This window comes from Helianthus annuus, chromosome 12, assembly GCF_002127325.2.
Source record: "Helianthus annuus cultivar XRQ/B chromosome 12, HanXRQr2.0-SUNRISE, whole genome shotgun sequence".
Taxonomy (NCBI): Eukaryota; Viridiplantae; Streptophyta; class Magnoliopsida; order Asterales; family Asteraceae; genus Helianthus; species Helianthus annuus.
In genome coordinates this window covers 69,618,719-69,631,465 of record NC_035444.2, presented here as the reverse complement: position 1 = coordinate 69,631,465, position 12,747 = coordinate 69,618,719, and the positions used below count along the sequence as shown (strand labels likewise).

At 34.4% G+C, this 12,747-nt stretch overlaps 1 protein-coding gene and 1 long non-coding RNA gene across 5 annotated transcripts; one reads left to right on the top strand and one right to left on the bottom strand.

Annotated features, from left to right (window-relative positions):
• Positions 1-984: 984 nt before the first annotated feature.
• LOC110896829 lies at positions 985-3,579 on the bottom strand. 2 transcript variants are annotated; one of them, XR_002568200.2, is made up of 3 exons: positions 3,444-3,579; positions 1,992-2,080; positions 985-1,195 (listed from the first exon to the last, which is right to left on the bottom strand). It is a non-coding gene; the product is annotated as an uncharacterized LOC110896829 (long non-coding RNA). The 2 variants fall into 2 exon arrangements; XR_002568201.2 differs by having other exon boundaries at positions 1,992-2,075; positions 3,444-3,570.
• Positions 3,580-5,542: 1,963 nt separating this feature from the next.
• Positions 5,543-8,672, top strand: LOC110895282 (protein-tyrosine-phosphatase IBR5). Of its 3 annotated transcripts, XR_004874191.1 has the most exons (6): positions 5,550-6,049; positions 6,963-7,062; positions 7,508-7,565; positions 7,676-7,782; positions 7,929-8,309; positions 8,473-8,672. XR_004874191.1 is itself a non-coding variant. In XM_022142566.2 (5 exons), the coding sequence occupies exons 1-5, from the start codon at positions 5,813-5,815 to the stop codon at positions 8,035-8,037; spliced, it is 600 nt and encodes a 199-aa protein (XP_021998258.1). In that variant the 5' UTR covers positions 5,543-5,812; the 3' UTR covers positions 8,038-8,179. The 3 variants fall into 3 exon arrangements, 2 of the variants coding, with proteins under 2 accessions (XP_021998258.1, XP_021998257.1); XM_022142566.2 differs by lacking the exon at positions 8,473-8,672 and having other exon boundaries at positions 5,543-6,049; positions 7,940-8,179; XM_022142565.2 differs by lacking the exon at positions 8,473-8,672 and having other exon boundaries at positions 5,551-6,049; positions 7,929-8,448.
• Positions 8,673-12,747: the final 4,075 nt, after the last annotated feature.

The window sequence follows — 12,747 nt, the reverse complement described above, 5'->3', positions numbered from 1 at the left end:
GCTTATGTCTCTAAATGTTTAACTTGCCCTCAAGTCAAAGCTGAACATCAGAAACCCTCAGGATTGCTGCAACAATTAGAAATACCCGTATGGAAATGGGAATTAATAACAATGGATTTTGTTACCAAATTACCCAAGACAAGGAAAGGTAATGATACAATCTGGGTGATCGTAGACAGGCTAACTAAGTCAGCTCATTTCCTACCAATGAAGGAAACTTTCAGTATGGAATACTTAGCTAAATTGTATGTAAATGAAATTGTTTCATTACATGGAATTCCTTTATCAATAGTTTCTGATAGGGATAGCCGTTTTACCTCTCATTTTTGGGCAAGTTTCCAAAAAGCAATGGTACTTTCACATCCCTGAATGTCTTACGTTTCCCTTCACCCTACGTCCACCTACTACCTAATTCTAACGGACATACCTATAACAATTATCACGGTCTCATGAACGTCATATGTATCTTGTGTACTGGCCAGGTACACAATCCACATACTAGTTTCGTGTCTTCGTGTAATCGTCAACTTATGTCCGAAGAATTAGGTTTCGATACGTGTAGCATTTTCAAAACTTCATTACCATTCTATTATTATAATTCATTTAAAATTTTCCTTCACCTGATAGATTTTACCATTACATGCACCCACATGTTAAATTTTACGTACCTTGGGTCAATTTTTCATATTACATGCCTTGGTGCAGGTCCTAGACCGCATTCACAGATCATCCTCTCCAAGCAATTATGCTTACCTTACACATAACATACAATTAGTTTTCTTCAAATACATACTTAAGTACATACTTACCTTTGCTTCTACCCTTAGATCTTAATCGAGTCTCGGATTGTACGGGTTCCTTGTCACAACAGCACACAGGTTTGAGTTCAAGTATTTACCTCCTCATACTTGATTTCCCTCAAGCCAGGGCTCTGATACCAACTTGTAAGACCCTATTCACGATTTGACCCAAAATGACGCAGTGGAAAATGAACCGTAAAATTTCTTTCTTTTAACTACTCTAACATACTTAAATACCGTTTAGGTCAACCCTTCTAACATAAATACATCATTCATCATTTATTTAATGTAACTATGTTAACAAATGATTACAAACAACGTGGCCGCTTTCCCGTACAATCCATGATCTTTAACTTGATCCTCGTTCACTTATCCATCATGAATATCTGACTAACCTGCGGTCACCATATATAACCAACACGTTAGTACATGGTAACATCATATATAATTTAATACATACACTTAAAAGGCTATATCACATTCTAACTACGTAAGGTATTCCATTGAAACATCTTCTCAATTTTATTTACTCGAGTCCGACATCAATTCCTCGAGAGTCCGGCGTTCCCATACCTGCACTCCATTTATTTCATTCTCAATAGTAACATGGTTAGGAGTACGTAATCTCAAACATATTGAAAACCCACATCTTCACATATACGTATACCAGTGATCTACAATCATTAGATTACAACACGTGTATACACTTCCATATATCTAAGTACATTCATACGTATCTCATTCATATGCACGTACATACAAGTTCACACTACTTACACACACTACAGTTCCATATCTACATACATACATACATACAAGTCACATTCACTTATTTGTAAGTTGAGCCTTATCTACAAATATATCAACACAAATCAATGCAATTACAAACAAACATAACCGACTAACTTCCAACAAACATGATGAACATTCAGCAACATAATGAGCATTCCATTAACACGATGAACATTCAGCAACATAATGAACATTCCATTAATACGATGAACATTCAGCAACATAATGAACATTCCATTAACACGATGAAACTATCATCTTAATTTACATTAAGGATAGACGAAGTTCATATGAACTTACCTTGGTACTTACCCTTACCCGTAAATTCATACATGGTTCCCTATATACAACATACCAAACTTCATTTATAAATAAGAAGTGATTCCGGAAATCACTTACCTTAAGTGTCCGTATTCGCATCCGTTTCCTCGCCTCCTTTTGACCCTTTAGCCTTCCATGCTTCCATCCATCTTGACATGATCCCTATACTTTCATGTCATCGCATTCACATTCTTGTTAGCATACATGATTGTACATATTAACGATCATATCAAATCCGTGTTTCACATTTGACTTTCATTAGTAAATTCTAACAAGCATAAGGCATATTTACACAAGTCAATCTTTTAAAACTCATATAATTCATCAAGTCATCACATATAACACATATGGATATAACACGCATCATATGACTTTCTATAACATTACAATTGTGACAAAAAGTCTAACATTGCTACTTATGCACAGTTGACTTTCAGAAAGTCAACGATTTATCATATGAACTTTCGATTTAACCTCATACATCCATGTCATTATAGTAGACTATACTAATGACACTATATACATTTCATATTCACAATGCAATAAGCATACAACCACATGATCATCTAGTTATATGCATACACCAAACATATTTAATTCTGTTCATTCTATTAACATAATTCTACAACTAACACCATGACCTGTGCTTAACAACCCAACACCATTCTAACTTCATCCCGTTCTAATGATCTCATATGCTTCACATTTAGCGTACTTTTACTTATCAATTTTGATTAAGTAATCGTTCAAACATGTAGTAAACATCATACCACTCCAACATAGAGTACAATATTCTAATGCATACTTTTACCAAATAACATGGCCAACCAAATCCTACATGAATTCCATCTAAAAATACATTTCTCATGTTTATTTATCATCAAATACATCATACCCCAATGTTATACGATTTCATCCATTACTTGCATACCATTTCATCTATTAATCTCACCTAGGCATTTCATCAAACACTTGGTGTGCATACCACGTTTTATGCATGATGTACAAGTGTTTCATGCTTTACTTCCTACTTCATGCTTTCATTCATCAATTAACACAAAAACATCAACAAATTCATATCACATTCATATGTATCAAGCCATTTCATACAATCTCCTCATCCTAACTTCACTTAGACATTTCATCATACACTTGGCGTGCGTACTAATATCTAAGCATAATGTACAAGTATTTTCATTCTGTTTCTTCCTAATTCTTTACTTTCAATCACTATCAATACAAAATACCAAACTAATTTCATACCAAGTTCAATCTAACTAGCAAGATGGTCACATACAACATAACATATCAAGAATCGAACGAAGATTGGACATGGGTGAAATACCCATGTCGTCATTTCCATCATCTATGGTGTGTTTCACCTCCAAACACCTAATTGATCAAAATCATGCACAACACATACTCCATACGAGGATTATAACACTTATTCATGTTCAATTTTTGCATCAATTCTTGGATTAACCATAACCCATAACACCAAACATCACCAAAACATAAAATTAAACTTACTTAATGTGAAGAACACATGGATGATCAAGAATCCTTGTACATGCAATAGAATTTGCTGAATTCCCCTTTCTAATTTGATGATTCTTGTGAATTAGGGTTTCACCCTTTTTCTTCTGCTTAGTTCGATCCCCAGACAAACACACATAGTGTGTGTGTTTTAGATTTTCTTTTTATTCTTTTAATTAATTCAAGTTTCCACTTTGGCAACCTTAGTCCCTCATGTTATTTCTTATTTATTTGACCCCGCATAGTTTTCCATTCTTAATTAATAGCCAACTTTATCTAACCAAGTTAGATTACTTGGTTATTAATAAAATATGCCACTTAGCCAATAAATCCTACTTACTTATTCCAACCTAATAAAATGTCCTAATAAAATATGCCACTTAGCCAATAAATCCTACTTGCGCTCAATGCCGGTGGAAATCTTCAAGCCCCCTCTCTAACGCCGCTTACCACTTCTTCTCCGTGGTGGTATGCAACTTTTCCACGCCTACACCGGGAAGAGAATGTAATCCCAATCATCCATTGATAAATTCGATATCTTTAAATCCCTTTTTTAAATAACTTTTTATTTTAATTTTACAAAAATTATAAATTCCAACATATTTTGAATAAATATATTTCCAACTAGTAATATTCTTTTTGTTTTCATCGTCACAACTTTTTGGTGTTATTCAATCAATATCACCATTCATCAAGTGACATATCACAATCCCTGAAAAGAAAAAGTACCTTAAATCCATATGCAAGTGTTATGACCACTTGTACTATATGCAATGAGGATTGGACAATGATTCAAAAAAGAGATTTACAAGCTCAAAGAAAAGCTGATAAAAGAAAAAGGAAAAGGGGAAAAAGTAGTCAAATATATAGATAACCTAATGACAAATGTGGTTAAAGTGAGAGGATCCTATCTCACCCCTCATCCAAACATCCATATCTAGGGCTATGTCATGTGCACATCCATGGGTTGATACTTGCTTTTGTGCCATGGTCAAGTCCACCTTCACACATACTTCTAAATTTGGCCAAATTCTATAAAAAGCTCAAAAATTAAAAATATGATTTACACATTTTATAGTTATAGTTATAGATGAACAATTAATATTGAACACATGATTTACACATTTTATAGTTATAGTTATAGATGAACAATTAATATTGAACACTTAATAATCTTTACTTAGTTTAGAAGTCGATGCAAATTCAACGCCGAAGTCTCCTTGATAAACCGTACTGAAATTTTATATCGTGGCCTCAAGCGAAATTTTATTTTCACGCATTTAATATTTTTTTTAATTAATCTTGAAATTGTTGTCCATATTGTTGAATTAGAATATATAAATGAAAACTCCATGGAATAAAAAAAAAGGGAGACATATCAAATTGATAAAGAAGCAAACGGTGTTTGAAAATTTCTATAGAACAATAACAGACACATCTCTTGCTTAGGAGAAATAATGGTAACAAATAAGGTTATCTTTAAAAGAGGATCCTACAAACCAAACTTTGCAACTAACTCTTTAGTATATCCTTTCAAATTTTAAATTCAAATCTTAAAGATATTGCAAATTTAATGGTATTAAAACCCTTGTTTTCAATAAAAGTGTAGATGAGAATGAGATATGGCAATCTCAGTTTCATATTTTGATCTTAGATTCATGTCTCATACCTGGTCCTATACATGGTCTTATGTTGTTAAAAGTTAACCCCCCCTCCCCGCGATTCTCATTACCGGAAACCCGATCCTAAACTAAAAAACCGAGTTGAAATATAAAGTATTCTAATATACTTCAAACAATTCTATAATTTTAACAATTTTAAGTTTCTTACAACTTTAAGACCGCACATAATGAAAGCAGAAGGATGAAAAAGACGGACCGCCTAACATAGAATATATTATTAATTTATTCAGTCTCTATATCAATAAACTAATGTTAAATACAGTTAAAAAAAATCAAAATTCAAAACACTTTTTTATAGATAAAATATGAACCAATCTAAAAGGGGGCATTTATATAAATGAAACAGACATGAGGACTGGAGGCTAGGGTTTGTTCATCTATACCCATCAAAGATTTGCAAAAAAGATAACTAAATTTTTGACTAAAAACCCCAAATTCCACAATTAAACAAATATAACCCTCAATATCATTCGGTAATGCCAAAAAGGGAATATCTTTCCGATTTACGTCCGCCTTTTAGTCCGTGCGAACCCATCTCTGAAAAGTTATAAAATAACCAAAAAAAATATATATAAATAAATTTTCAATCTTTCCCCATACCCACTTCAAATCACATTAATACCCATCTGGGTTTCAAAAATCTTGATAAAAAAACTCATAAAGTTGCAGTCTTGATCAAGAATGAGGAAGAGAGAGAGAGAAAACCCATGTGGGATTTGTGGGCATTATCATAAGTATGAAGAGGGTGAAGTTTGTGGGATTTGCGGGCACCGGATGCCTGTTGGAGTTGAAAAAAGTTTGATCCAAGTTAGTGCTTTTCCCTCTGAAATCTTGCCGGAGATGTTGTATCTTGGTAGCTATGATAACGCTTCTAGGTCGGAGCTTCTTAAGACTCTTGGGATTTCTCGTGTTCTTAATGTGAGTTGTTTGATTGTTTCAAGATTTCTGTTAAGTTATTGATTGTTGTTGGGTTGTTTGATGGGTTTGTTATGGTGTTGGTTATTCAAGATGTCACTTGATAGTTTCTGTTTTGACCCGTTTTGCATCTTGATTTTCTAACATGTTTTTTCTTGCAGTTGTTGGATAGTTTTGTTTGGCTTTAGACTCTTTAGTTATTTGTTTGTATTAATGTGATTGTTGATGTTGTAAGATGTATAAGTTTGGTGATTGTTGAGTATCTTTTTTGAAAACTGGATGTGGTTTGAACTTTGAAGCCTGTTGGCTGCTCATTGTTGTATGTTTTGAGGTATGAATTTTGATTTACTTGTTGAGCTAGATCATCTCCAATGGGACGGCTGTGAGGCGCCTGTAAGATGAGGTTGAACAGAGAGGGCAGAGGCCGTCCGTACATAAGGACGTGCTGGCGAGAGTAGAGAGCGGATTGTGAGGGGGTTTGGGGGGGGGGGGGGGGTTGAGGGGTGCAAACGGGCAGTGCTGAGGTGGAGGCGCCAATGCCTCTTTCTTGTAGGCATTGGTTTTTTTATAGGCATTAATCATACTCATGTTTGGTTAGTGTAGGCATAATCCTGCCTAAAGTGTGCAAGTTCTGTTTTTGCTAATATCTTATTGATACTTTGCCCGGTCCCTCATTAAGTGTATAATATGAAGTCTTGTGGCATCTTCGCAAAATAGCTTTTTTGGGTGCATCTTTTTACCTTTTCGTTTAAGGGAGTAATTTGTAGTATTTAAATCATCGGTAGTCATAGAAGTTTTGTTGTTTTGAAAATTAGTGTGAGGGCATCTTTTTGTTGTATCTCTGATGTTATAACCGTTGAGCAGCCCTATGTACTAAAGATCTGAAATATTTAGTGGTGATTTCATCTATCTGCAGGTTGTACCCGCGTGTCAAAATCTCTACAAAAATTCATTTACTTATCATTGCCTTCCCGATAGCCCAACTCTAGCATTCGATGATGCAGTTGATTTCTTAGGTATGTTTGTTACAATGCTGCAGTATTATACTTTTTAGTTTTTTTACTATGTTCAAGAGATTTCGTTATCATATAAACACAAGATTGTATACTGCAAGATACCTGGAGATTATTCAATCAGAAAAAAATGTGTTTAAGTAGTTTCATCTGTTTTAATGAAGGACATGTTTAAAAGTGATATCTAAGTTATCCCATTGTAATATATGTTTTGAATGCGGTTTATTTTAAATCTTATATACTTCTATATATTCTATGGGTTTATGCAGAGGACGTGTCTTTGCAGATGTCAATTTCATAACCACTATGATGTTAAACTTTTGATTTGTATAATGTTGTGATTTGAATAAATTTCTTGAATGCCTTTTTTTCTGTTATGATGGACATTTAATAAACTATAAGTGCTTGTTTGTAACATTTTAAATGTGGTAATAAACTTGTTTTACAGAGCAATGTGAAAAGGATAAAGCTCGAGTTCTTGTTCACTGCATGTCAGGAAAAAACAAGTAATTTTTCCTTTTGGTTTTTGGCGTTTTTTTTTGTATTTAAAAGAATTGTGATGAATTACTCGTGTGTTGGTTATCCATGAGAAGAACGTTTGCATACTTTTTGACAGGTCACCGGCTGTGGTCATTGCGTATTTGATGAAGAGCAGAAGGTGGACTTTTGATCAGAGTTACCAATGGGTGAAAGAACGCAGACCGTCTGTTGACTTAAACGAAGGTATAGATTTTCACCTATTAAGCCAACTTGATTGATAAGTGTTTATTATAGTTGAATAAAAAGTATTCGACGTTTTGCATAAAGTGCTTGTGACAGAAGATTGTGTTTATATGTATGTGCATTTCTGATCATGAATCTTTTGTTAGTTGTTTTGCAGCAGCTACAAGAGTATGCACAGAAGATTCAGACGGCAGTGGAGGCCAGTGGTGGCGGTGGCGCTCTGCCACCGATCTCAGACAGCGGAGCGCCATTTAGCTTCGGGTTCACAAACCGAACCAACGTTGCACCAGCCTTCCCAGCTTTCAACACCGCTGCAGCCACCACCTCCATTTTCACTCGTGCAGACATCCCTCCGCCAAACCAGTTCACTTTTGGGGCGGCTGCTCAGACTGAGAACGCCCCGCAAAATCTGGTGTCGTCTGGGCCTGATTCTGTGAATCCAAATGCTACCGATGTGTCGATGGATGGGTCTTAAACTTTTGTTTTTTTTGGGTTATATGTGCGAATCTTGTGGGAAGCCATGAATGGTATGTTTGAATGTAAATGGTGAATGAAAAGCTTTTGGGTTGTTGGACCACACAGCATTGGATGGTTAATTTAGATTTCATTGTTATATTCATTCCCAACTTGGGCAGTGCTGAAATTAACCAGTATGTTAAGACCTCACAGAATTCTTACTTAAATTTGCAGTTGGGTTGAATCAATGTTGTAAAAGCATGTCTAGGAGGTCGAGTGCTCGTTGAGTAATGGTGACAAGGTGATTTTCTACAACTCCGTCTTATTACTTGGAATCGATCAAAAGTGGTCAACCTCGGCCTGGATTTCGTCGATCAATTTGGGATAAGTTTGACTTGCAAAACTAAATAAAACATGGTTACTATGTCTATTATATTAATGAAAGAATGTCACTTTTTAAGGAACAAATATCAATTTTGAAATACTTAAGTATTTTAACATGCATTTTGTTATTTATTCTGATATTCACGTATTTTGTTATGAATATTAGTAAAATTATGATATTTGATATATGTATGTAATTTCCTGAAAATTAATTTCTTTATAATTTATCATATCCAAGTACTTTTCGCCTAGGTTGAGTACTCCAACTACCCGATCAGTTGAGTTAGGAGTGCCTAACAACTTCAGCAACTATGATTTGAAATAAGTAAAGGTCCATCCAAAAATTTATTACACTCACTATAGCTCTTTTTGAACGCTCATATTCTTTGAAGTACTTGCACCAAATTAAGATGTTCATACAGTTGCCAATGATCTCTAGATCAAGTGGTGGAATACTTACATTTCTCTTGAGAGATGCAGGTTCAACTTCCACTTGGTGCAGAGTGAGGCACTGTTGGGCAATGATAGGAGACCAAGAGAAACCTGTGTTCGTTCCTTGAGCCAAACAGATTTTACCGGTAATTTCACCGTTGTACCTACAGGGGGTGGGTTACCGGGTTTTCCCTGGAATTGGTGGTAAACTCGGGTTACTCTCGGAGTACTCCGTTTGATTCGGTGGGTGCCCTGAGAGTGCTCAACATGTTGAATGGTCCTCAACATACCATCTTGATATGTATGTGTTGGGTCTATCTCTTTATAGATTTGTATATATTCACTAGAAAATAATTATTGTAGTATGGTTGTATGTTGGTGAGTGTAAATTTAATGAATTATAGTGTATGTGAAAGATGATCTCATGTTGTTCAACTTGACATATTTCATTAAACTAATTACTATTTCTGAATCAGTGTGAAATAAACTTAATTGTGTTTCTTGTTACACTAAGGGAAAGTCTAACCTAATTTTGAAGTTGATTGAAGAATAGCGATGAGTGAAACTCAAGCTCGGGACTTGTTTTGAGGTTTAAGCTCGGTTTTGGGCTCGTATAAGCATTGCGTAGTTCGAGCTTTTAATGAGCCGATTTCAAGTAGTTCACGAGCGTTTTGGCTATAGTTTACAACCCTAGTTATATAAAAAGAATTAAATTTAATAATTGTACTGAATGATTCATAAAAACCCAAAAGTTTTTGTAATACAACTTTTATAAAAAAGATTTAGTCAAATGCAACATGCGGGTATCTTTCCTAAGAAGAGTGTTTCCAAATAAAAAAAAAAATGTTTTTTAGAGGTGTTAAAAACGTAACCCTTTTTATTACTTGTCATATCCCCTCTCTCCCTTCTAAAAAATCATTTTAAAAATTGTCAAAATCTCCCTCTATAAAAAATCAAAACTAAGCCAAAAAATTGCTTTTTTTAAAGTTTGGCTAATCGTATTCCTCCTTATTTTTTTTAACGGCCAACAAAATCATTTATTACTCAAAGAGCCAACAACATGTTAGCCCACACCAAGTTACATACACCAATTACATACACCAGCTAACTATCGATCTACTAACATTTACTTGATACATCAAAATTACACCACTCCTCCCACATTATTTCTTTTAATGTCGATCGGCTACCAATCCATAGGAATCCCAGTTGTTTAACTTCATTCATCACCCGATCCAAATTTATTTGTTTGTCATCGAATACGAGATCGTTTCTACTTCGCCAAATGACCCATAATGTCACCTGCATGACTGCATATATTAATTTCCTCCATTTCCTACTCCCTGGTACATGTTTATGCCAATCCAATAAGTCTTTAGTTCTGAAGGCAAAAATATTTGACATTTTGCACCAAAGTGATACAAAATTTCACATATATTGTGCCACTTCGCAGCTAACAAAAAGATGATCCTCGTCTTCTTCATGTTGGCCGCAAATTCTGCATAGGACTTGACCGGGCAAAATATTTCTACGAGCTAACGCAACGAGTGTTGGCAGCCGTTCCAACGATATTCTCCAAGCCAAAAAATTAACTTTTGTTGGGTTCCAATTATTCCAAACAAAATCATTCCCCAGATTCGTAAATCTTGCATTCTGTAAAGCATTTTTTAGACTTTTAACAGAGAAGATACCCGAATCATCCAATTCCCATCTCCATTGATCTGTTCCGTAGCCCCTAACCGCCGCAAACAACTGTTGAGACAGGTTCTGTACCTCTTCAAGCTCTTCCGACGTCGCGGGTTGACGCAGCCAAGAGAAATTCAGAACTATTATCCCATTCAGGATCTTTACACGGTCCGCCACCACTGCATTTTTGAATCTTTCTAACTCGAACAAGACTGGGAATTTATTCTTCAGTGTTTCTCCTTGTTACTTGTCATACTCCTTCAACCCCCCCCCCCCCCCCCCCAGAAAATCATTTAAAAAATTGTCAAAATTTCCCCTTGTAAAAGATCATTGTTATGTTCACGTTTGGTTATAACCCCCTACAAAAAAATCATTGTTATTTCAATACTTCACGTTCATTTATAACTATATAATTTTAATAATCACATAATTAAAAATAATTAATATTTATATAAACATGATCATTAATCCAAAGAACTTATAGTACATACCCCAAAATTTGCCAGTTAAATATTTTTGAGCGAGTGTTCGATTTATGGTGGCTATCACTTTATTTTTTTAATACTCAGTGAATTAATTATATTGAGTGTATGTTTGCTTTAATTTTAAGGCAAATTGGAAAATAATAATCCTATCTTTTTGAAATTGGCTGATAATAATCTCAAGTCAGTTATTAGCCAATAATAATCCGACCTTGTCCAATTTTTTTGTAAAATAGACTGCCGTTAAAATAAGGTTAACGGAGTTAAGTTTTTTTCCGAATTACAAACCGATGTTTTAGGGCTTTTGATCAGAACGAGGATACGAGTCGATTGATGTAAAACTTACCTCGAAATTGTGTTCGAAATGGCTTGAATTTTGTTAATTGGAAGTTAAACACCCGAATTGAAGCACCGTTTTCGTGGGTTGGGGCCAGTATTTTGAGGTAAGTTTTACATCAATCGACTCGTATCCTCGTTCTGATCAAAAGCCCTAAAACATCGGTTTGTAATTCGGAAAAAAACTTAACTCCGTTAAGCTATTTTAACGGCGGACTATTTTACAAAAAAATTGGACGAGGTCGGATTATTATTGGCTAATAACTGACTTGGGATTATTATCGCTCAATTTCAGAAAGATGGGATTATTATTTTCCAATTTGCCTAATTTTAAAAAAGTGATTGAAATATTGATCTGACAAGAATATTGATAGTATAATGAATACTACTTCACTAGATAACATGTGATATCTGTTGGATATAATGTTCAATTATGGATTAAGATTCAACGTTACCGTCAAGGTACGACCCAAAGAGTTACACTTTGGGAAACGAACATTTAACGGTGTTTTAATCGTTAATCATCGGATCACGAAATAATAAGCGTAATAAAAGAAACGGGTAATTATTTAGAATAATTACGGAGAGCCGGATTAATATTATAATTAATTTGTTAATTATAATTAATTATTAGATAATTAGAAGAAAAGAGATAATTATGTGGAGTTGTGATTAGATTACAATTCTAATCTTGGTTCTAAAAGTTAAAAGATATAATTACTTTTAGAATATAATTGGCATATAACTCTCTTTTGAATGAGATATACGGACTTTAAAAAGAAACAAGAAGTAGAAGTTTGCATGCTTTTATAAATGTTCATATAATCTCTTCACCACTAATGGATTCTGCGAACTCTGTTTCATTTTTGAATTTTCACCGGATTTTCAGAAAGTGGAAAAAGGATACCCACTTCTTTGTTCTTCTTCGTTGCAAAAGGAAACAAAAGGAAATAGGAGCAAGAAGTTCTAATTAAAGTTCGTGTTTCTTTAGTTACGCGAAAAGGTAAGTAAGTTTTTGAACTTTATTTTTCTTTAGTTTAAAGGTTTCGTTTGAAATCGTTTCAAACGAACAAATATGATTTCGTGGTCAACGATCATCTAGCGAGATCGTTCGTTGAACCAAGGTGTCTTTCTTGGATGTCACGATTCTTTAATTTTATATAACCTATTTTGATTGTAGTGAGATCAC

Coding starts and splice junctions, on each gene's coding strand:
- LOC110895282 (XM_022142565.2), top strand. CDS start 5,813: ATGAGGAAGAGAGAGAGAGAAAACCCATGTGGGATTTGTGGGCATTAT. Junction 6,050..6,962: donor GGATTTCTCGTGTTCTTAAT/GTGAGTTGTTTG, acceptor ATCTATCTGCAG/GTTGTACCCGCGTGTCAAAA. Junction 7,566..7,675: donor TGCATGTCAGGAAAAAACAA/GTAATTTTTCCT, acceptor ACTTTTTGACAG/GTCACCGGCTGTGGTCATTG.